Source organism: Pelophylax lessonae (genome assembly GCF_965119305.1).
Source record: "Pelophylax lessonae genome assembly, chromosome: 5".
NCBI classification, from domain to species: domain Eukaryota; kingdom Metazoa; phylum Chordata; class Amphibia; order Anura; family Ranidae; genus Pelophylax; species Pelophylax lessonae.
This window is the reverse complement of record NC_138772.1, coordinates 42,052,197-42,076,098: the sequence shown is the minus strand read 5'-3', so window position 1 is coordinate 42,076,098 and position 23,902 is coordinate 42,052,197. Positions and strand designations below refer to the sequence as shown.

Sequence of the window (23,902 nt, the reverse complement as noted above, 5' to 3'; positions counted from 1 at the left end):
CTCACGGGGGGGGGGGGGGGGAGAGAGAGTACCTTCCTGCCACAATCTAGGCAAGGGAAGGAGCCTCATCGCAGACAGGGAGCAATGTAACTATGTATATACCATACCTTTGGTATCCCTCTAGAACACGTGTCAAACACAAGGCACGCTGGCCGAATCTGGCCCTCCATGCCATTTTAAGGCCCTTGCACCTCTACTGCAGCTGCCAAACCCCTTTTGTCTCTACACCCACCTTGTCTGGTCGTCCTTCAGACCCTGCACTGTCTGCTTCCCAGCTCTACCCCCAACAACTTCCCAGTCACAGCCCAAGGTAATGGGTGTGCTCTGTGATGTAGGGAAGGGTTGGGGACTCTTGACTTCTAATGGTAAGGGGGCTCTTGACATCTGATGTAAGGGGGGAGGTGCGCTAAACATCTTGTCATAAACATACAACTGCCCTTTAAGGGCAACCATAAAGCTGATGTGGCACGTGATGAAATTGAGTTTGACACACCTGCTGTAGAAGCTGGAAATCACTGTAGTAGATACCGCTACTCTAGTAATGTTCATTTGCTTCCACGCCCCCTGCTGGACGGGTGCCCATTGTAGACACAGGAGGTCGCCCACTCAGCATGGTTGCCTATCAGAGAATGCTTTGCATTTTCTCAATGAATGCAGACCAATCTCGAGGACGAGGTGGAGAGGCGGGGAAGTGATGTTACACTTTTTCCACCCCATACAATCACAGAATGGGCTGGCCGACTTGCATTGATGAGTAGTTGATATACTGTGCATTATTTGGTACCCTGAAGAAGCGAGCACTTGTACCTGCATCTTTATCCATTTGTCTGTATATCTTGGGCAGGTAGCTTACAGAGAGGATATTTCAAATAAGTAGTTCTACATCATTTTAGTTGACTTTTATTATCCTAATTTAGGCATATACACAGCAGTAGTGAAGTGATTGCTGGCCACGCACAAGAGCAAAAATGCACACATTCCCTAGCGAGCATGGGCTGATCATAAAAAGTACCCCTTTCACAGAAGTGATTACTTGTAGCTTTTTTTTTTTTACTTTGCGTTAATCAAAAGTTCTTTAACCACTATTAGGCACTTTCACCCCCTTCCTGTCCAGGCAAAGTTTCAATTCAGCACTGTCACACTTTGAATGACAATTGCGTGGTCATGCAACACACTACCCAAATTAAATTTTTATCGTTTTTTTTGAGACCGAGCTTTAATTTAGTGATATTTGAGATTTGTGTTTTCTGCTATGTAAGCTATACAATACTTAACCATTTTGAAAAAAAAAAAAAAAACACATTTCTTCTTAGTTTTTCTGATAAAATTTTACAAATAATCTTTCTTCATAAATTTAGGCCAAACTATTTTGCTACATTTCTTTGGAAAAATAACCCAAATCAGTGTATATTTAGTCTGGAGGAAAGCTATATCATTCCTTCAGTCCCTAAAACTCCAGGACAGTATGAATGCCCCCTCCAAATGATCCCTTTTTTGGAAAGTAGACATTCCAAGGTATTTAGTAAGAGGCATGGCGAGATTTTGTAAGTTGTAACTTTTTGTCACAATTTTTTGAAAAATTAAGAATTTAAATAAAATTTTTTTTTTTTACAATTTGTTTTTTTATTTATTTTTTTTTTTTTTACATATGGTCACCAAAACAGTACAGTGTCTTCATATGACTGGTGTGGCAGTGATCAAAGATGCTGACTGGTGACGTATGTAAAAAAAAAAAAATAAAATCATTTTTTTTTTGTTACATATCGTGATCATTTTTATGAATGGCATCCATTCACTCTTAGCCATTAGTTGAGTATTATTGTGATTAGCTGTGATTGGCCACATCTATCAGATGGTACAGATGAACTGTGATTGGCCCTGTCTGACCAATCACAGAGATCATCACAATTACACCGCATTCACACTGAAGCGGCACGACTTCGGGGGCGACCTGTGAAGTCGCGTGCAGCGCGACTTGCACTGACTTCATAAAATGAATGTCTATGCAAGTCCCTCCAGGTCGCCCCGAAGTAGTACAGGAACCTTTTTCTAAGTCGGAGCGACTTGTGTCGCTCCTATTAGAACCGTTCCTGTACCACACAATGGACCGCGACGGTCCGCGACTTGTCAGGCTGACAAGTCGCATTAGTGTGAATGGACTCTAATACACAAGGAATGGCTATAATTGAGAGCTAATTATTGTGTACAACTGTCATGTGATTGCTCAAAGCGATCACATAATACCGGGGCTGGCCTGGTACCATGATCTGTTATTGACCGATCATGCTGAAAAGCGGCCTGTGACTGGGAAATCTCCAAATCGGCTGTCATTATACAATAGGCCAGGCGGGAAGCAGATCAGTCTAATTACAGTACTTATTCGTAAATGTGTTTTTTTCTCACTTTAGAATTATGATTGGGTATATTGTAAATTGTACTTTATGATGAAAATTTGTTTCTTATGAATATTTTATATACTGAATTTTCCGGTATTCTTGTTCATTCTACAACATCTTTATAAAATGTATCCAATTTTTTTTTTTTCAGGTGGGTTCACATTGTTTGCGCTCTTTATGTTCCTGGTGTGGCTTTCGGGGATATCGATAAATTACGTCCGGTGACACTAACTGAAATGAACTACTCCAAGTATGGTGCCAAGGTAAGTACTATTTAGGGCTATGAGTTGGGACTATACACAAGGAAAACCCAACAGGAAGATTAAGATCCCACTTATAATGGCCTTGTCAGATCTTCAGATTTGAAAGCTGATCCTCTAGCTTTTAGTGAACTATCAATAATTAATTTGGATCAAGCTGGTCCAAAATCTATTTACTTCGCTAATACATGCCCCTGCTGGGAAACACTTATACGCTGTACAGTGCATCCGGAAAGTGTTCACAGCGCTTCACTTTTTCCCACATTTTGTTATGTTAGTCTTATTTCAAAATGGATTAAATTCATAATTTTTTCCAAAATTCTGCAAACAATACCCCATAATGACAACATGAAAAAAAAATTGTTTGAAATGTTTGCAAATGTATTAAAAATAAAAAAAATAAAAAAATCACATGTACAAAAGTATTCACAGCCTTTGGCATGACACTCAAAATTGAGCTCAGGTGCATCCTGTTTCCTCTGATCCTCCTTGAGATGTTTATGCAACTTGATTGGAGTCCACCTGTGGTAAATTCAGTTGAGTGGACATGATTTGGAAAGGCACACACTTGTCTATATAAGGTCCCACAGTTAACCGTGCATGTCAGACAACAAACCAAGCCATGAAGTCCAAGGAATTGTCTGTAGACCTCTAAGACAGAATTGTATCCAGGCACAGATCTGGGTAAGTGTACAGACAAATTTCTGCAGCATTGAAGGTCCCAATGAGCACAATGGCTTCCATCATCACCTGCAAATGGCAGAAATTTGAAACCACCAGGACTCTTCCTAGAGCGGGCCGCCTGGTCAAACTGAGCGATCGGCAGAGAAGGGCTTTAGTCAGGGAGGTGACTAAGAACCCAATGGTGACTCTGACAGAGCTTCAGAGTTTCTCTGCGGAGAGAGGAGAACCTTCCAGAAGAACAACCATCTCTGCAGCACTCCACAATCAGGCCTGTATGGTAGAGTGGCCTCAGTAAAGGACACATGACAGTCAGCTTGGAGTTTGCCAAAAGGCACCTGAAGGACTCTGACCATGAGAAACAAAATTCTCTGGTCTAATGAAACAAAGATTTAACTCTTAGGCCTGAATGGCAAGCGTCATGTCTGAGGGAAACCAGGCACCGCTCATCATCTGACTAATACCATCCCTACAGTGAAGCATGGTGGTAGCAGCAGCATCATGCTGTGGGGATGTTTTTCAGCGGCAGGAACTGGGAGACTAGTCAGGATCGAGGGAAAGATGAATGCAGCAATGTAGAGAGACATCCTTGATGAAAACCTGCTCCAGAGCACTTTGGACCTCAGACTGGGGTGAATGTTCATCTTCCAACAAGATAATGACCCTAAGCACACAGCCAAGATAACAAAAGTGTGCCTATGGGACAACTCTGTGAACGTCCTTGAGTGGCCCAGGCTTGAACTGGATTGAACATCTCTGGTGAGATCTGAAAATAGCTGTGCACCAACGTTCACCATCCAACCTGATGGAACTTGAGATGTCCTGCAAAAAAGAATAGGAGAAACTAGCCTAAAATAGGTGTGCCAAGCTTGTAACATTTTTTTGAGAAAGCACATAACGGGACTTTTTTTGGGTGCTCATAGACCGAGAAATTAAACCTTATGTCTAAAATCAATTTTTATTTCAGATAATCAAAGTTAAAACTTACATGTTTGCTAAAACCATTATGACAAATTCATACGGTCACTGTACAAAGGTTTTCGCTCAACATGTTTCACCAAGAGTTGTGGCTTCTTCAGGAGAATTATAAAGCCTTGTGCATAATGTCACTATAAGTGAATAAAAACAATATACATTCTTTGAATATATATAGACCTTTAACAGTCTGCAAGTCAAAACTATATTAACACATGAAAACACATTTCCAAAAATTGTTTCATTGTTATACAAACATTTATAGCATCCTAATATCTATGGGACATCTGATGAAAAGTTCTCACCCCAGATGTGAAATAGGAATTCAAACACTTTGATGAAAAAACATGGATGGATGGACCTGCGAAATATCAGTGTGCCATAGAGAAGGTATGCCGTCTAATAAAAATAGTTATATTGGATTAATCCCTGTTAAAAAAAGGGAAAAATAAATGAAAAAAAATACAAATTAAATGGGGGAAGGGGAGAGTTAGTGTGGTTGAACTCTATATGAATAGGACTTCTATATTATGGGTTCCCAATATTTCCCTTTGTTACAAAGCAAAATCTTACCTACCATATCCAGGAGGTCCATCCCATGTTATAAAATCTATTGGGATCCAATGACCACCTTTTTAGCTGTTTCAGACACCAGAATTCCAAAGTCAAAGCTTCAATTGATTGGAGTTATCTATATGGAGATATATATCACAAAAGTAACCACGGGACTTTAAATTCACCAATAGGGCAACATATCATAGGACCCCGCAAAATCTTCCCACAATTCTATTACCTCAATTTGAATGGGCCCTTAAACAATAGGGGAAGAGAGAGAGACTTTCTAATTCCACCTTTGTTTATAACAACTTTAGTTCAAACAGGTAAATTAGACCAGGCACATCAGCAATGCCTTTAAGCTGGAGCCATCCCCTAAAGCAAGCAAATACTATTATACATTGATGTACATACAAGTCTCATCTTCACTTACAGCTTTTAAGGGGTTGCATATAATACCTACCCAAATCTTATACACCACTGTTGCAGGTAACCACCAGAGCGAGTGGCTGTAGCAATCAAACCGCCGCCCTGAGAGTCCCTATACACCTCCTCTATCCCCGCAGCGTCTTGCGTCGCCACCGAGAAGCGGGTGCCCGCTCACTGTCCCCTGCCACTCGTATTCAACTCAACCATGGCCCAGATTGGTTGCCGCAGGCACGCGACCCATTACGTTAAAGATGACGTTTTGTGCATGCACGAAGCAGCCGCAGCCATCTTTGAAATTCCATATCCTATGCTAATCTGGTAAGTTTGCCCACATTGTCACGGAACTCTCATCACCAGTTATATGCTGCACATGTGCAGATTCCCCATGGTCAGCAAGCAGAAAAACTATCATCTTCATATAACAGGGCAACCCCGACCTATAAAGAAACTAACATCTATTGCACACAAAAGTTACAGCATTTTATTCACTGTCAACTATTGTCACAAACGATATACAACATCCTAGCACTTTAGGAGACCAATTTGGAGTACACTCAGGGGCAATTGGTGCCACCTAGCCCAGAATATCACAAGATGGTATTGCTCAATTCATGGACCAGAGTGGTACCCTGGGCGTCGGTATGACCACCCACTCTTTAGAAAATCCAATCCATCCATTATAAACAACAAATCAACTCCCATATATTCACATCTAGACTATCCAAGAGAAACAAAATTCATCAGAGAATCCTTACAATTATTATATAACATCTTCATTTTTATGTAAGAAATGTATAATCATTTATCATTGATATCTTCTGGAAAAATAAAAGAGCTATTCCTACTCTTTGGGTTTAGCTAGTCAGAAAAAACCTATATTGACCTTGATGTTATACAGGGAATTTAAAGAAAAGGTTTGAAGCTGAGAGCTTCATTTAATCCTGGATTTTTGGTAGTGACAAATTAAATATCCATTTAGTCTCTGTTTGTAAGAGTATTTTGTCTACAACTCCCCCCCATTTTTGGGGACGTACTCCAAGGTGGAAAATTTAATCTTGGTGACTTCAAATTGATGATATAAACCCATATGACAACTGGGTTCTCACATTTCTTACTAGAGACCAGTTTGACGTGGTCCCTAATTCTATGAAATGAAATAATAATTGATTTTAGACATAAGGTTTAATTTCTCTGTCTATGAGCACCCAAAAAAGTCCCGTTATGTGCTTTCCCAAAACAATGTTCATCAAATTTGGGATGTGGTACATTTAATAATACCTTCGCATCACTAGCAAATTCATTCAAGCGTGTAGCATCATACTCATAGACTTGAGGCTGTAATTGGTGCCAAAGGTGCTTCATCAAAGTTTCAAGCAAAGGTTGTGAATACTTATGTACAATAAATTTTTTTTTTACTTTATTATTTTTAATAAATTTGCAGATTTCAAACAAACTTCTTTCACGTTGTCATTAATGTGTTTGTAGAATTTTGAGGAAAATAATGAATTTAATACATTTTGAAATAAGGCTGTAACAACAAAATGTGGAAAAAGTAAAGCGATGTGAATACTCCTTTCGGATGCACTGTATGTAGCATCATCTATATACAGTATACAGTGCTGTGTTCTGGCAACAGTATGGGAACTTCCCTACACCCAGAACAAAATTGAGTCAGTGAGCTCTGCTCAGCCATTCACAGGGAGCTTTGTATTTCCTGAATAATTACAAACTTTCCTCTGATTGGCTGGGGAGGAGAGGAGGGTGTATGATGTCACAGTCTCCTCAGCCAATCAGAGGAAGCTTTGTATTCATAAAATAAAAATACAAAGCTACCTGTGAATGGCTGAGCAGAGCTCGTGCTGACTAAATTTTGTTCCGGTGTGGTGAGTGTAATGCGAACTTCCCATTGCGCTGCCAGAACACATTGTTGTATACTGTATAAAGCTGATGATACATACAGTGTATATAGCGCTATCAGCAGGGGGATGTTTTACTGAGGTAGTAGTTCAGCTTGGGCCAAACAAACTCTTTATTGTATATTAAAGTGGAGGATCAGCTTTAAAGTGGATACTTCAGTAAATTCGAAAGTCTGCTCATTTAGGTAACACTGACAGTGCCCAGTGATAGCCCTCCTCTCAGCAAGGTATACTATTCTCTGGTAAGCTCCAGTATTAGATGTTGACGCTTACCTGGGTCGATGACAGCTGTTCAGGCTTGATCACTGTCACAGGCTACCCCCACTTTCCATTCCAGAAACTTAGCAAGGGCTCCAACAGACTTGGAGGGCAGCGAAGGAGCATGGTTGGGTGAGGATAGGGCTGTCAGGAGGCACTGCCACTTTGCCCCGAATTAACAGAAGGACAATACCTCTTTAAAGACTGGTACCCCCACATTTCATATTCCTAATATGTGCCTGCTGTACCATGTACTTGTATGAAAAAGTATTCTGTTCTCTTTGTATTGCTTCCTTTGTGTGAAATCCCTGGTGTTCCTGCCAGCCTCTCTGCTTTACTATTACAAACTGGCTAGACTAGGAATATGATCAGTTTTCTGGCTGTGCTGGGAACTCAGCCTGCTCTCCTCCAATGATGAGACTTGTCCTGACACCTCCTCCCCTGCACAGCCATTCACCGAGAAGACCAGTGTACTGCTGTTTTTTCCTCCCCCAGCTCCCCAAGCTCCCTCCACTGAGAACAGAGGGTATGTGCCCACTTATAAAAAAGGAAAATAAAAGGTATTTATAATATTTTTGATAAATATATATACACAAAGGTTTTGCCTTTCGTTGCTATTTGATATGGATTGGGTTGTTTTAGAGAGTGAGGGTTCACATACACTTTAACATGACAATATATGCAGTGTTTGATGATAGATTGATGATAGATCTGCTGTAAGCGCAGTGATCTGATCACTTGACAAAATACAAATGTTAATATGAACCCTGGGCAAAGAAGCTTTCTTTAAGGCCCCTTTGACACGGGCGCACCGCCTGACGGAATCCGTTCTGCTCAGCGGGGGATCGATCCGCCAATTCCTGCTGAGCAGGCGGATGACAGCTCCGTCTCTGCTCTGTGTGCAGAGACGGAGGTGTCAGATCCCCGCTGTCCTCTATGTGGAGATCGGATGAGAACGGACCACCTTTCCGTTCTCATCCGATGGCATCCGATCTGATCCTCCAGATAGATGGAAAATAGGGTTTCCATGAGCCTGGATTTCATGGACAGGTTTGGAATTGGATAGCAGCGGGTGTCAGCGGAGATGTCTCCGCTGACATCTGCCGCTCCATAGGGATGCATGGAGCATCCGATCAGGTCCTCCTGAAAAACTGACAGGCGGATCGGATCACCCATGTGAAAGGGGCCTTCGATAATTCCTCAATAGCCTAAAATTATATAAATCTACTTTGTGTACACCAAATGTCTTTGCAAACAAGATATTCTCTTGTAAAACTAGCAGTGACATCAGCAATGTGATGTACATAGCCTGTGCAGAGATCAGAGCTGTGGGAGGGGTCTGGCAGGCTCCACCCACTACAGACTGCCTGTAGATAAAAATGAGGGGGCAGAGAGAAGACTAGTCACCCTGCACAAGGAGAGAAAGCCGCAGTGACATTTGGGAGGGACCCAGCAGCCTCCACTTACTACAGGCTGTCTGCAGAAAACTACAGGCGGGGGCGGAGACAAAGCCAGTCCCCCTGCACAAAGAGAGAGAGCAGCAGTGAGTGGTCTTTACTTGATTACAGGAAGCTCCTGCACAGAGGTAAAATCTTACACTGGATCACTGCACAGATCTGGAAGAAATACACAAAGCACACCAAGATTCAATGAAGAATGCACATACCCTCCAGTAATAGGATGATAGTTGGTTATCCTGGAGTTCACCTGTAACATTTCATCATCTACCAAGCACTAAAATATCCATTTTGGGTGGACAGGCCCTTTAAAGAATATGCATGATAAATAGATATATTGGAAGTAATCCTGTTTCATTTGGTGTTGGTTTTTGGATAAATCCACTTAATCCGCTGGCTGTGTTTTTTTTTTTTTTTTTAATGGAATCTAGACTTCAATAAACTTAGCTAACGCTCGGAATTTCATACAGTGAATTAAGTTTGCGGTAAGTGGAAAGCCATGTTCTCTGTTCTGCAGGAATGCAGCTTTTGTGAAGATCCGCGATTTGCCCGCACCGGCGTCTGTATCAGCTGTGATGCAGGGATGTGTCGCTCCTACTTTCATGTGACTTGTGCCCAGAAGGAAGGCTTGCTTTCTGAAGCCGCCGCCGAAGAGGTAAATTAATAGACGCACTTCTTTTTGAAGATTGCTTATGAAACTGTAAGCGGAAAAAATAAAATATACACTTTATATCCACCCTGATAAAAAATGATGCAGGGTCCTAGCAAAGGGGGAAAAAAAAAGCGATGTAGTAATAGGAAGTGTTGAGTGTGTTTAATTGAGATGAAAGGACATTGGAATGGACTGATCTCAGCTGCTATATTTTTCATTTTGAATGTGTAACTATAATTTTAGCGTGGAAAAAATGGTAAACTGAGAGCAGTAAGCTTCTTAAAGGGGTTTTCCACTAAAATTCTAAATGTACAGTGTTGTTAGTGACACAGCATCTGACCTGTGAATTTACTGTAAGCCCTACCTAAATGGCATATCTTTCTCAAGATCTGGACCAAGTGACAGTCACATCCGGTCCGTTGCGGTCATTTAGGAGCCAACTGTCTCTTTCTCCCTGTTCTGGCCGCATTGTAGATCCTTCTCCTGCCTCCATCCCACAGCCGCTGCGCCGTCATCCTTGCAAAAGGGCAGATCATGGGAGAGGCAGCAGGTCTGGACTGAATGCAGGAGCTGCAAGCATGCGATTTGTTACTAGGACGCTAGGCAGCTCTCGCCCTTCTTCCACACCTGCCTTGTGTAAGGTAGGAATGAAATGGCTGCTGTAAAAGGAAAAGGTGAGGGGAAGGAGGGAGGGAGGTGAGGACACTGTAAAAACTGTAAAAATATGAGGGGGGGGGGGTGAGGACACAGCTAATAGGAGGGGGGGGTGGGATAATGATATAAAAGGTGGGACAGGGGTGGGACACTGCTATGGGGGGGAATGTGGAAACTGTTATAAAGGGAGTTGAGGACAGTGCTATAAGCGGGGGCTGAAAACACTTATATGAAGGGGGCTAGGGGGTGCAGGACACTGATATGATGGGGGGAACTGTGATGTAAAGGGGGGAGGGGGACTGTGATTGCAGCCAGTCTTGGCCTCAACCCTGGTGTCTCAGACCCTAACTGAATGGCCCAAGCTTTTGCGCCAGGGCCTGGGGAGTGAGCAGGTCCCAGCTGCTTATATTGATTTAGCGGACCAGTTGGTCCATGGGCTGCAGTTTATTTGTGATTTAGCTTTGGATACAGCTCCTTTGCTGTCCAAGCATTGTTTCAACGGTGGTGATTAAGCGCGTGCTGTGTCTTAAGAATTGGCCTACAGACCAAGCTCTAGGAAAGCTCTCATTGATCTGCCCTTTCAAGGTGATCGCCTATTTGGTGCTACCCTGTATGACTTCATTAAGGCTATCACGGGGGGGGGGGGGGGGGGGAGAGTACCTTCCTGCCACAGTCAAGGAAAGGCTCCTTCTCAGCCCATAGAAATCTATTTTGTGCTTCCTGGAATGGAGAATAAGGGAAATAGATCTTTTAAATCTTCCCCAGGAGGTTCCAAGCAACCTTTGTCTGGTAAACCTAGAGCTAGCTTCTCCGGACCAGCAGACAAGACCCCTTCAGCATGAAGGTCTGCCCTCACCCATTTTTAGGGTGGGGGGACATCTTTGCTGGTTTCTGGCCCCAGGGACTTCTTTTGTGAGCATCAAGGAGATCCATCAAATGTTTATTTTGGGTGTACCCAGAAAGAGGGGCAAATTTTGTTATTTTCAGGTTTTTTAGGTCCTGAGTCTCCTTGTGCGGATTTAATTCCTGCAAAGGTTTAGGTAATGTCAGAACTTCCTAAGGTCCCCCCCATCCCTGTCAAGGGAATTGAATTACCTAGGTCTGATTTTAATTCTGACCAGGGGGGTCCTTCCTCTGGACAAATTTCACGAACCACAGGCCGTTATTCACCGGCTGCTCTCACACAGAAGGTTCTCTCTCCCGATTTGAGTACGGGTTCTGAATCTGATGTTATCCACCTTCCACACAGTTCTGTTTGTACAGTCCTACATGCAGCTCCTTTAGTTGGTTCGGCTCCAAAGGAGGATACCGAAGTTCGTTGCGAGGTCACGGGTTCCTCTGGCAGACGCCGCAAGCATCTAAGGGCCACAGTGAGGCCAGTATCATCCTCGGCTCAGGCTTCTTTTCCGCAGTTCCTGCGAGGATCTTCCAAATCATCCCGGTGGCTGTAAACATCCCTTGGGGGTTTCCTCTCAGAGAAGGCCAGTTGACCCAAGGGCTGATCTACCATCCTGCTTTACAGTTGCTGGTTTTAATGGCTTAGCTATTGAAAGCCAGGTACTGAGGGATAGAGGTTTGTCAGAGTGAGCGCATCTAGTGGCAGAACAAAAGTTCTGTGGTGGAAATCTCTGGTTTGTAGCTAAATATTGCAGCAAAATCTGGTTTTGTTTTATTTATCTTATTGGGGTATTCATTGTTATCTTATTTTTGGCTTAAAGAGGTTGTAAATCAGGGTCGGGAACCTTTTTGGCTGAACCACATATTTTCAAATGTAATTCCGTGAGAGCCATACACTATATTTCAGGGGTCGGGAACCTTTATTTAATATTCATATTCATGGGCACTATACAGTGAGTAGATGGAGCCGTCTGAAAGTGCCTGGAGTCCGGTTGGGAAGAGAGCAGAGCAGGCAGGTATGCAATGAGGCCGTAGTGGTGAAGCACCTGCAGGCCTGCGAGTGATGAAGGTGAGTAAAGGCCCTGAGAAAATGGCGGCCGGCCGCTGAAGGCCTCAGAGGTGGATGTGAGAGGCAGCTCCTGCGGGTCCCCGGGTGTCAGAGGGGAAGGAGATCGTGTCTGTCGGGGCACAGGGAGCGGATGGCACATCTCCTTACCGGGCGGTGATTGCCAAGGCCCTCAGATGCACAGCGCACGAGCCGGTGGCGGTACCGCGAGTAGGCCACGGGGTCCGTAGCACGCCAATCCAGTCACCCAGAGATGAACTGAGGGTAGTGGTGGGTAGCCCACAAAGTGTACTGCGATGGGTACAGAAATCTCCTTGGCACAGGGCACAGCTACGCGGATGGCACTGGATTGAGTGGTAGACGCGGCGGAGCTCTGGGACTACACGTCCAGCGCGGCTCACGTCTGGACACGCCCCCCTTATTAAAGATTTGTCTGCGAGCCAGATGCAGCCATCAAAAGAGCCACATCTGGTTCGCGAGCCATAGGTTCCCTACGTCTGTTGTAAACTGTTACAAAAAAAAAAAACCCTGTAAGACAAAGGCATAATGAGCTAGTATGCATTGCATACTAGCTCATTATGTAATACTTACCTTAGAACGAAGCTGTTCCAGTGGGGCCCGCACGCATGGCTCCAGATCTCACAATTTCTGCACAGGTTTAAAGAGAACGGTCGGGCAATGATCCCCTGGCTGCTTGCGATAAGGACTCAATCATAGAGGTCCATAAAGGGAGAGGAAGGGTATTGTTTATCCAGCTGGCACACATGCAGGAGCCTGTACAAATCAATGACAGGCTGTGGCTGTATGCTGCTATCTGAACATTTACATGCGTCCAGGGCAATCTGTCTGTCCTTGTACATTTGAATGACCCCTAAAAATGATCCAGACTGAGGGGGGGCTCACTTTATTTTAAATGGATGAAGCTTTAGAAGTCATATTAAAGTGGTTCTAAAGGCAGAAGGTATTTTTTTTTAACCTTCCCTACCTTTTTTTTTTTTTTTTTTACCCCCCCCCCTTCAAAAATTAAAGGTCAGCAGCTGCACATACTGTAGCTACATACATTTAATATTAGGACACTTACCTGTCCTGGAATCCAGCGATGTCAGCACCCCAGCCGATGTTTTCATAGTTTGTCGGGTCCTGCCTGTATGGGAACCCGGCAGCGAAGCCTTGCGGCTTCACAGCCAGTTCCCTACTGTGCATTTGCAAAGCGTTCTGTGCTCTCTTACTAATCTGGTAGCAGGGAGGGAGGAGGAGGAGGGCCGAACTGTTGATGTACCTTGCCTCGGTGGGGTCGGGGTGCCTGTCAAAAACAGGTACCCCCCCCCACGAAAGGTGCCAAATGTGGCACCGGAGGGGGGGGGGGGGGAATCAGATAAGCAGAGGTTGCACTTTTGGGTGGAACTCTGCTTTAATGCATTCTATGCATACCTTCTGCATGCAGTCCTGCAACCCCCCCCCCCCCCCACGCCCCTTAATACCCACCTTAGCCAACTCTCGATTCACCGATGTGCTCTCCCAGCTCTCTCCCTCCTCATTGGCTCAGACAGAAGTGGGAGTGATTGGCTCCCTCTGCTGTCAATCAGTCTCCGCTTTTCTACTTGTACTTCTGAATGGGCTTTCAGGAGGGGAGGAGCCAGGAGCACTAGCGGGGGTCACGAGAAGAGGAGGTAAATAGGGCATGTATGTTATTTAAAAAAAAAAAAAATCCTTTACAGTCACTTTAATATTTCCTGGGTTTTCTTCTTTTTTATACATTTAAAATTCATTGAGTTTTTTCTCTTTAACAGGATATTGCGGATCCATTTTTTGCTTACTGCAAGCAGCACGCCGACCGCTTTGACAGAAAATGGAAAAGGAAGAATTATTTGGCTTTGCAGTCGTACTGTAAAATGTCCTTGAAAGAGCGAGAAAAACAGCTCACTCCTGAAGCCCAGGTATTAACTCCACTTTCTGTGATGATGCCTTATAGAAAGAGGCGCAGCCTACCCACCACCGCCAATTTAAATATAGAGCTAAGGTCATTTAATTCAGCTGGGAGTCCTAATGTTTACCTTTGATCACAACAGCTTTGAACCAGAGAATGTTTGGTCTGCATGGGATTACAAAGGCTTCATTAAACCTGTGAAGTCTCTGCGTTTTATATAGGTAGTCACCAAAGTGTTATTTGCATTGGATATTCATATGTACCGTTCTTCATTTCCTCTCTGATTTGTAGCTGCGCGATGGCTTAGTGGTAAGCACTCTAGCCTTGCAGTACTTAGGCCATGGGTCCAATTTCCATAATAAACTGCCTTGGTGTGAAGGATATGGGTTCTTGTGTTTCCGTGAATTTCCTGCCACATCTCTGCGTTACCCCCACTCTGTTCATGCAGTCTACCACTGGTGTCAGGGCTCGTTCACACTATATGTGCATGAAAACTGATGGAAAAACCGAGCAGATTTTACTTGCAGAGATATCAGTTTCACCAGGGGCGTAACTACACGGGTTTACTGGGGTTGCAATTGCACCTGGGCCCCATGCTCGAGGGGGCCTGTGCGGCTCCCCTGTACACCTGGATAGGAGGGGCGGCGGGGGCAGCTTGTAGAGAAATCACTGTCCTCCTTTTTCCTCCTGTAGCTGCAGGAGGAAAATGGAGGAGATTGGTTCTTCTGTATGCTGCCCCCGCCACTCCTCTTATCCAGTTCACTTGTGTTCTGCTGTCTCTGGGCCCCTGTGTGCTCCCCTGCAACACTGTGCTCCCTCCCCTCTCCTGCCGTGTCACAATAGAGAACCAGGAAGGGGTCAGTAATTATGTAATTTACTAGCTCCTTCCTTTTCTGAATGGACAGAGTCATAGTCAGTGACATTGTAAAAAAAAAATAAAATAAAATGATAAAAAATAATACAGTTAAAATGCCAAAAAATAAAAACTACTGATACCAATGGGTGAACTTCCAGGATCGCAAAGGTCACACTTGCGACCGGGCCCTGCCATTCCACCACCGTGGGGGGGGGGGGGGGCCCAAGGTGGCAGAAAGAGGGGTCATTGCAGAACTTGTGAAAGGGTCCCGCTGCGGTACCATAATAAAGGGCCCCAGCATCAGTGGGAAGAGCCCCAGGCTTGAAGGGAAGGGCCAGGGGTCCGGGGGGCCCTTCATGGTTTTTTGCACCGGGCCTGAAGGTTCTAGTTACGCCTCTGAGTTTCACATCAGTTTACATGCGCATTTTAGTGAGTTTTTATGCACGTTGACATCATTTTTAATGCGTGTCCGTTATGTGCCCTATTCACACCACAGTATTGATACCACATCAGTTTTTTTTGCCCGTGCAGAAAAATGCATACACGTTGAAGATTCTTGTGATACCAGGGTTGTGGTGTCAACAGGGCACATAGAGAACAATTGTTTATTTTGTGCCCTTGCAGAATGTGTGCAGAAAAATTGATGTCCCTGCACATGGTGTGAAGGAGGCCTCAATGTTAAATGAAACTATGAAATTAATGACACCCCAAAACAGGTTGCAAAACCCAGTGAGATTGCAAGAATTGGATTGCATGGATTTGATTAGATTCTGGTGTGGCAAAAAAAAAAAACAAGAGATGCCTTCACCTTTTTTGTGCGGTGCAGAATGAGCCCATACAAAATGAATGGGCTCAAATCGTACTGCAAATAATCGTATGTGATTTGAATAGGAATGTGGTGCGAATATTATCCGAATCACATGTGGTGTCCCGCATCGCACAAGCGTGAACCCAGGCTTATAATCTTCTCACCTGGTTGGTTGTATAGTCAACATTTATAGTTCTCAAAGCCCGTATTTCCTGACATCATTTTACTGTTGACAATTTTTTAAAATGTTTGAGCCACCTTTAACTTCAATCCCCCTCTCTTGGGGTAGGGGACCCTAATCACCACTTGCCCCCCTTGTGTGCCACCATTGATACGCTTGCGCAGAAAATATGCCAGCCTTTGGGTCCTGGCAGAGCCCATCGGCACATTTGCGCACGTGCAAAGACAAAAAAGGTTTCAGACAACCCTACTAGCAGACTTTGCACGTGTGCGGGAAACCCTGTTTGTGTGCAGATGGCTGGGGATATCGGCACATGTGCAGATGTGCCTCAGGGCTCGGCAGCATTTGCATTCTCCAGTAAAGACAAGCTCTTCTTGCAGCTCATGTTTCTTTTTTCTCCTGGCAAATAACTCAAAAACGATCTAATCAAATGTGCAATGTGAGCCTCAATAAATAAACAAAAATCAATTCATATGTGTTATGTAATGAAGTCAATAAAAAATAATCAAATATGTCAATCCATAAACTGAAAACCATTTATAAAAAATAAATCAGTTTCATACACCGAAGGTGAAAAATAGTGCGTGAACAAATAAATAATTAAAAGTCCAACAGAAAAGTCATAGTCCTTAAGTCATCCCAAACTGGTGCTGAGAAATAATCAATCTCCAAGAGCTTCACCACCTGCAGATGTACAAACTCCTTATCAGAGAAAGCAAACCTCTTTGCTATAGCAGGTAATAAGCATGACTGATATAAATCCATGAACCCAGCAGCATCAGCCTGGGGTGTACCTCAGGCACCTCACACCACTAGATGGCTCCAACCCACTCTCAAGGACTCTGGTAATTCACCACCTCAATCACACATGTGCCACTCAGAGAGAACAAATACAAACTCTGGTCACTATCACAAAAATAAAATAAAATTGCTCACAAGGCTTTAAAAAAAACCACTCAGTGTGATACATACAACGGTACTTGCACAGCCGCCAGTCCTTGATGTGCGTGATGACGTCACGAGTAAGCTCCGCCCAACACGTTCAACAAACTATGTCTTCAGGGACTGCATCATGGTAAAAAAACATTTAGAACTTGCTGTGCCCCCCTCCCCCCTCCAAACGCCTTACTCCGGGTATCGATGCAGTGCTGTGCCTGGCTGCAGTCTTCTCTTCTCCCTCCCCTGGGCTGCACAGTGTGTGTGTGTCTATAGATGCACACAGTGCTGCTCGGGATCGAGCCCGCACGAGTGCCCCCATTGCAAATGGCTTGCTATGGGGACACTTGGAGAAAAGGGGGAGACGGGAGCACTGGCGGGGGACCCCAGAAGTTAAGATTCTAAGCCTAAATAAAAGATGGGTGAAGGCGCTCAGTTATAAATGAGGTAGATTTTCTGGAAGGTATTTTTATCTGCTGCCTCAAAATTTTAAAAGTATACACAATTAAAATAAAATATAATAACAAGTGTAGGGCGCTGATAAAATATATAAGGTGTGTAGTGTACACTACACACCTTATATATTTTATCAGCGCATTACACTTGTTATAATTTTCTAAGCCTGCTTTGTGCAATGGTATTACACAGTAAGTATAACATGTTTGGTATTTTGAAAGTAAAAAAACAGGAGCCTTTACAATTACCAATTTGTTTTCAGGCTCGCATCTCAACCCGATTACAGCAGTACCGTGTAAAGTCGGAGCTGGCCCGCAATACCAGGCCTCAGGCTTGGGTTCCCAGAGAGAAGCTCCCCCGGCCACTCACCAGCAGCGCCTCTGCTATACGGAAACTGATGCGCAAAGCAGAACTTATGGGGATCAGCACAGACATCTTCCCGGTGGATAACTCTGAAACCAGTTCCAGCGTTGATGGAAGGAGAAAGCACAAGCTGCCGGCACTGACCTCAGACTTTGTAAATTATTACCTTGGTAATTGTCTTTTTCTTTTAACACTATTGGAAAACTATGTCCACTTTATATAAGAGACTGTCTTTTTTTCCCTATTTAGGTCGGAGTGACATTGTCTGCTTATTGCCCACCACCCCACCAGGTTCACTAATCCATTCACTGCCCCATTTTTCCTCCGTGTTCTTTGTTCCCAGGGTTCTATCCCATTTGATATTTTCTAGCAGAGAGCGCAGTTTTGGGAAATTGACTCTTTTGAAATTCAGTGTCCTTATATTACCCTTGTGTTTCCTATTACTGTGTTTAATACTGAAACTAATTGACCTATGGTCACTGTTTCCTAAGTTGCCCCGTATTTCTATATCCGTAAGCAGGTCTTACTTTTGCAGTAAATAAATGTGCATTTATTATTCTTTTTCTCCTCTTGCAAAGCATTGCACCTGCAGTTAGCAGATGTCAGGCCTCCTGTACACTCCTCCAATTTTCTACATATACTTTTGTATGGGCTTTCAGTTAGAAAGCTGGAGGAAGTGAGAGACTACATGCACACTGATCAGCACACTTGTAGTCCAATTAGAACTACAAGCCATCTGCCACGTTCCAAGATGGGACTTTTAGTTAAATTATTCACAGATAACTATGAATGAATGACTCGGCTGTGGGGGACTCAGGGTGAGGGGGTACTGGAACATGTTACACCCTAAATATGGGTGCAACACGTTCTAAAAGGTAAAACTATGTTTACATTTTTTTTTTTTTCCTTCATGCCCCTAGAACGGAACCTGCGCATGTTGCAGCTTCAGGAAAGTTTGTCTGAGCAGAAGAACATTAAGAACAAACTCGAATATGAACAGGAAAAACTCCATATTGAATATAACAAGGTTTGTACTGTTTTGTTCTACAAAATAACTACTGTAAAATCAGAGCGTTCCTATGAAGGAAATAGGACGGGGGGTTACTAACACAGCCCACTTGTCTGCATGACCAATCTTTAAACCAGTGCCTATAGGGCCAAAGCTTTGAGATATTGTTTACTGGAGCATTGAATTTTAGAATCGCAGATATAACTGCGGTTCAAGCAGCGCAAGATTCCTTTAAACCATAAAGTGCATATGTGCTATTAATTGACATAAATACCATACATACTGTGCTATATATTCACATATACTAATTGTGCCAAATGAAATATTCCATATACAATTAAATCAAATAAAGTGCATTTAAATATATGTATATTGTGCAAATTGGGCTTTCAGTGCTCTGTGCCACCTGCAAAACAGTCCAAATACTAGTCCATAAACGTATGCCTCATGGAGTGAAACCACCATGTGAAAGCATCTACTTGCAGGTAGTGAGGGGATTAGTGATGGTGGGAACCTCCAGACACCTTCGGGGTATAGGAGAAATCAAGACCCACCAGAGGTCGGGGATCCCTATTTTCTTACGATAACAAGGGATCATATAGCGCTTGAAATGTATCCAGGCTCTGGGTCCACTGTGTCAGATGTACTTCTTATAGGGAACCTCCTAGGAATCTCAGACCGGATAAAAAGAAGGGACTCCTCATAGTGCAGTATATCAGTAAAAATCCAAGTTTATTAAAATAAATCCAGCTTTAAAAACAGCCCAAGGGCATCATGCAGCCGAATAAATGCTGTACATACAAGTCTGTATAAAAACGATATGCCTATCCGTGTGCACTGTTAGCAGCCAAAGGTCTCCCGTAGCATACACTGCAAGCTGACCTGCTTCAGGAAGTAAGTTGGTCGGCATGCGTTCCACAGCGGGTCAGGATCGAGGCAGCATGCGTGTCAGACTGACGCGTTTCGTCATCATGTTGACGTCTTCAGAAGCTGCTTCGTGTTTTAGATCAGTAATAGTGTTTAGAACCAGAAGGTAAATGTAAAAACGCGGCTATATTAGACATTCATAAAGCAATCAGATTGCTGAATGCAGTGGGGGGATTTGTGAAGAAACAATCAACTTTTAAAATAAACTTCAAAACTAAGGCTGTTTTTTTTAAGGTGGACCCGATCGGATCTGCCAATGCTCTCAATGGAGTGGCGCATGTCAGAGTACATGTGTCTGCTGATACCTCCCAGCATTCGATCCGATCCTGTCTGCCAAAAACAGATGAATGGGGGGTCCATTCCCCATCCATCCGGCGGATTGGATCAGATGACAGTCGGGTGGAAACAGACAGGCGATTTGTTTCCATATGACAGCCCTAGAGAGAACAGCAAAAAATATGTCTGCTATTATCTTTTAATAGTCAGAAAAGCATCTTCTGCATCCCTATCTAAAATTGTGTCACTTTGTTTCTGGGGCTGAACTTTTCCTCACTTAAAATGGATTTATTGGCAAAATTATAAATAGCATACAGTATATGGTTTGGTTTGTCAATGGAATTAACATAGCAGTTTTTTCACAGCTTGGGCACTGCAATTAGCAAAGCTCAAGTTCTAGCAGTGACTTGCATGTTGGACCACTGGGGCCACTGCTTACACACAGAAAGCAGCAATCATAGAGATGAACAGGAAGCTGGTGCTGGAGCTCTAATACTTATATAACCGTAAGCATTTTACAGCTGTATGTTTTTCTGCATCCTCAATATAGATTAATCCTTTTACATTTAAAATATAACTATTTTTTTTCTTTTAGGTTTGGATTGAGTGGAGAGGGATTAGAACACTTGTCACTTTATTTTTTTTTTTGCTGTGTCCCTGTTAGGGAGATTCCCCCTCTTTATTTGTCCTGTTTACCATTATCATTAAAAGTAAAAGAAAATCCCAAATTTTAGGTTGTCCCCAGAAAACTATTAGAGGGGAAATCTGCCAATGGGGACACTAGTTCTGGTGACCCTTAAAGTTGATTGTAAAGTCTCGTTTTTTTTTTTTTTTTTTTAATAAATAACAAACACAAACAGAGTGGCCCGAATCCTCCTCTTCTCGGGTCCCTCTTCTGTGCTCCTGGCCCCTCCCTTCTGTTGAGTGCCCCCACAGCAAGCAGCTTGCTATGGGGGCACCCAATCTGAATCACAGCACCCTGTGTCCATTCAGACACAGAGCTGCTACCAGGCCCGCCCCCATCTCTCTCTCCTGATTGGATGACTGACTTTGATAAACAGAAGCAGGAGCCAATCACCCCATGCTGCTGTCTCAGCCAATGAGGAGGGGAGTCCCGGGCAGCTGGGAAACTCCTGCCACATCGCTGCCCACTGGTTGTTGTGTACAAACTGTACAGTTCACTGTGCTCCGGCTATGGAATACAAGCTTCTCATCCTGCACCTGAACAAAACTGAGTTGGGCTGTGCGCTACTTATCCATTCATAGGCAGCTATGTATTCTCTGAATAAATACAAAGCTTCTGCTGATTGGCGAAGATCATGACGTCATGTCCAGCCTATGAACGGCTGCTCGACTCAACTTTGTTGGGGTGTGGGATGCAAAGTTTGCATTTAACAGCCGGATCACAGTGCCTTAATACTGAATGTAGCTGCGGCTACATATAGTGTATTTACCACAGTAACCAGTGGGCACACCTGTTAGTGCAGGAAATAGTTTACTTCGGCCAGCTTGACCCAAATAAACTACTTAAAAGTAAAGTTTGAGATCAGCTTTAATAATAATGAATTGCACAAAAAAAGACACAGTGAACTCAGAAGTGTTAGGGTCCTTTCACATGGGCTTTCCACCCCGCGGACTCCGTTTTGCTCAATGGGGATTGATCCACCGGTCCCCGCTGAGCAGGCGGATGATGGCTCCATCTCCGCTTACTTTGCTGGAACGGAGCTGTCAGATCCCTGCTCTCCTCTATGGGAGATCGGATGAAAACGGACCGCCTGTCCGTTTTCATCCAATCTGATCCTCCAGATGGATGGAAAATAGGGTTTCCATCCGTCTGGATTTCACAGACAGGATAAGATTGGAGAGCAGTGGGTGTCAGCGGAGATGTCACCACTGTCATCCGCTGCTACATAGGGGTGTGTGGAGCATCCGATCAGGTCTGAAAAAGCTGACAGGCGGACCGGATCGGAAAGCCTGTGTGAAAGGGGCCCTACAATGGCTTCCCTATCATGTTATCCCTGAAATACGCTGTCACATTGATCATGTGACCAGAGCCCTTCCTACCAGCTCCCAATTGTTTTGTGACCTGGACCTGCCAGTGACAACCAACTGGCACACATTTGCCCACCTCTGTGCTGCAATGTGCATACATCTGGCAGGAAGGGGTTAAGATCCAAGCCTGTGATTCACGTTAGACTGATGCTTAATTTTTGGGTGGAAAATACCTTTATACTACCACAGGTTTTACCCAAGTCTGAATGTGTTATGAAGTAAAACTTCTCTCCTATCCTGTAAATATCTTACATTTTTGTTTCTCAGCTGTGTGAGGCATTGGATGACCTGCAGAATGTCAACGGAAATCTGAGAAACGAAGGGCAAGGTTTATGGATTATGATGAACAAAATAGTTGCACAGGTACGTTTCTCAATTATTGATGATTTTGTGTTTTGAATCTGATGACAACTGCTGAAGGCAGGTTATGACATTGCTGGTGCTGCCTCCTGTAAAATAGGGCTGTGTGCTGCCCCCTCTGCCAAAAATCTTCATTTTGATGTAGTGCAAGCCAGTGTTCATTTTTTCGTCAAGCATATTTCCGTCCTAGCTAGTTTTTGTCAGCTGCATGTTTTCAGTGATGAAAACTAAAGGAAAATAAAAGTCAAATTAAGTCAGTTGACAAAAATCAATTCCAATTTTTATCAACAAACAAAAACAGAATAAAGCTCTACTTGTCTACTAAAGCCTGAGCCCCCTGACAAGCTGTATTAGCTGAGAGACGCAGGCGCCTATCAATCCTTTCCCTTTCCTATGCAGTTTCACACATTACACTTATCCATCTCTTTGGTGCCCTCTGCTGACAACACAGTTCCTCTGCTGGCAACACAAGTCCACCCCCAGCCTATAAAAATAGCACATTCAGGCCTCATGCACACTGGACATTATCAAAACGCCAGTAGAAAGCACACATTCTATTAGCAGCTAAACTAACAATTACTAGACACTGGAAATCGGATAAGGCACCAAACGTATCTGAAGTGATCTCTACAATTAATCTCACGTATGAATATGAGAAACAACTAGTCATACGCTTTGGCAAGCGTAAATTTAAATAAATTCCAAAAAACCTGGAATGCATGGCTACCTTGGATTAAGACCTAACTTCCATGAACATTGCATATTGTGCACCATTTCTGTTCTTTTATTTAGTTTACTTTTTTCCCCCCGTACAAGTTATATTCTACTGCACATAGTATTTCACTGTATGCTCATTTATTCTGTATTACCTCACTGTATGTAATACAGATGACTAAAAAAAGGCTAAAACTAAAATTGCATTTTATTTAGAAGACTGTGGCTAATACTAAATCGAAATTTGATGTCAAAATTAACACAGGTGCAAGCAGACTTTGCCTGCATGTCAGTGCGCAGATTTATTTATTTTTTTAATTGGAGGGCAAAGTTCTTGTTTAAAGTGGGTGTAAACCTCAGTCATGAAATCTGAACTAAGCACATATATCTGTAGTGTTTACTTGTCTATCGCCATAGCTCTAAGTGTTGTTTCTCTCTGGTGCTTCATTCCTCTGGTATCAGCATGAGTCTCTTCTGACAAGTTTTCCCGACACATGAGATAAATTTGTTATGGGGAAGAAGCTAAGCACAGCTTGTCTTTTTAGAAGATAAAGGAAAAGGAATTGGCAGCACTCCGGGTTGAGTCAAAATCCAGATTTATTGACTGGACATCCAAATAATGACAATCGTGACAAGGTAGACGCGTTTCACACACGGACTGTGTGCTTAACCTTGTCACGATTGTCATTATTTGGATGTCCAGTCAATAAATCTGGATTTTGACTCAACCCGGAGTGCTGCCAATTCCTTTTCCTTTATCAAGTTTTCACGGAGGCGAGCCGGGGCATGCACCTGTGTGAGTCATCAGGCAATTACACCACCTCGAGCAGTGAGTCCTTGT

The 23,902-nt window shown here is 43.5% G+C and overlaps 1 protein-coding gene across 1 annotated transcript in view; it reads left to right on the top strand.

Moving 5' to 3' along the window:
* PHF14 (PHD finger protein 14) overlaps positions 1–23,902 on the top strand; it is a gene marked incomplete at its 5' end in the record, with an annotated part of 389,174 nt that overhangs the window by 86,454 nt on the left and 278,818 nt on the right. The window contains 6 exons of the mRNA XM_082258885.1: positions 2,548–2,659; positions 9,445–9,582; positions 13,987–14,133; positions 17,623–17,893; positions 18,644–18,750; positions 22,255–22,350. Coding sequence (XP_082115011.1) covers positions 2,548–2,659; positions 9,445–9,582; positions 13,987–14,133; positions 17,623–17,893; positions 18,644–18,750; positions 22,255–22,350 — 871 coding nt within the window. The remainder of the gene's footprint in view (positions 1–2,547; positions 2,660–9,444; positions 9,583–13,986; positions 14,134–17,622; positions 17,894–18,643; positions 18,751–22,254; positions 22,351–23,902) is intronic.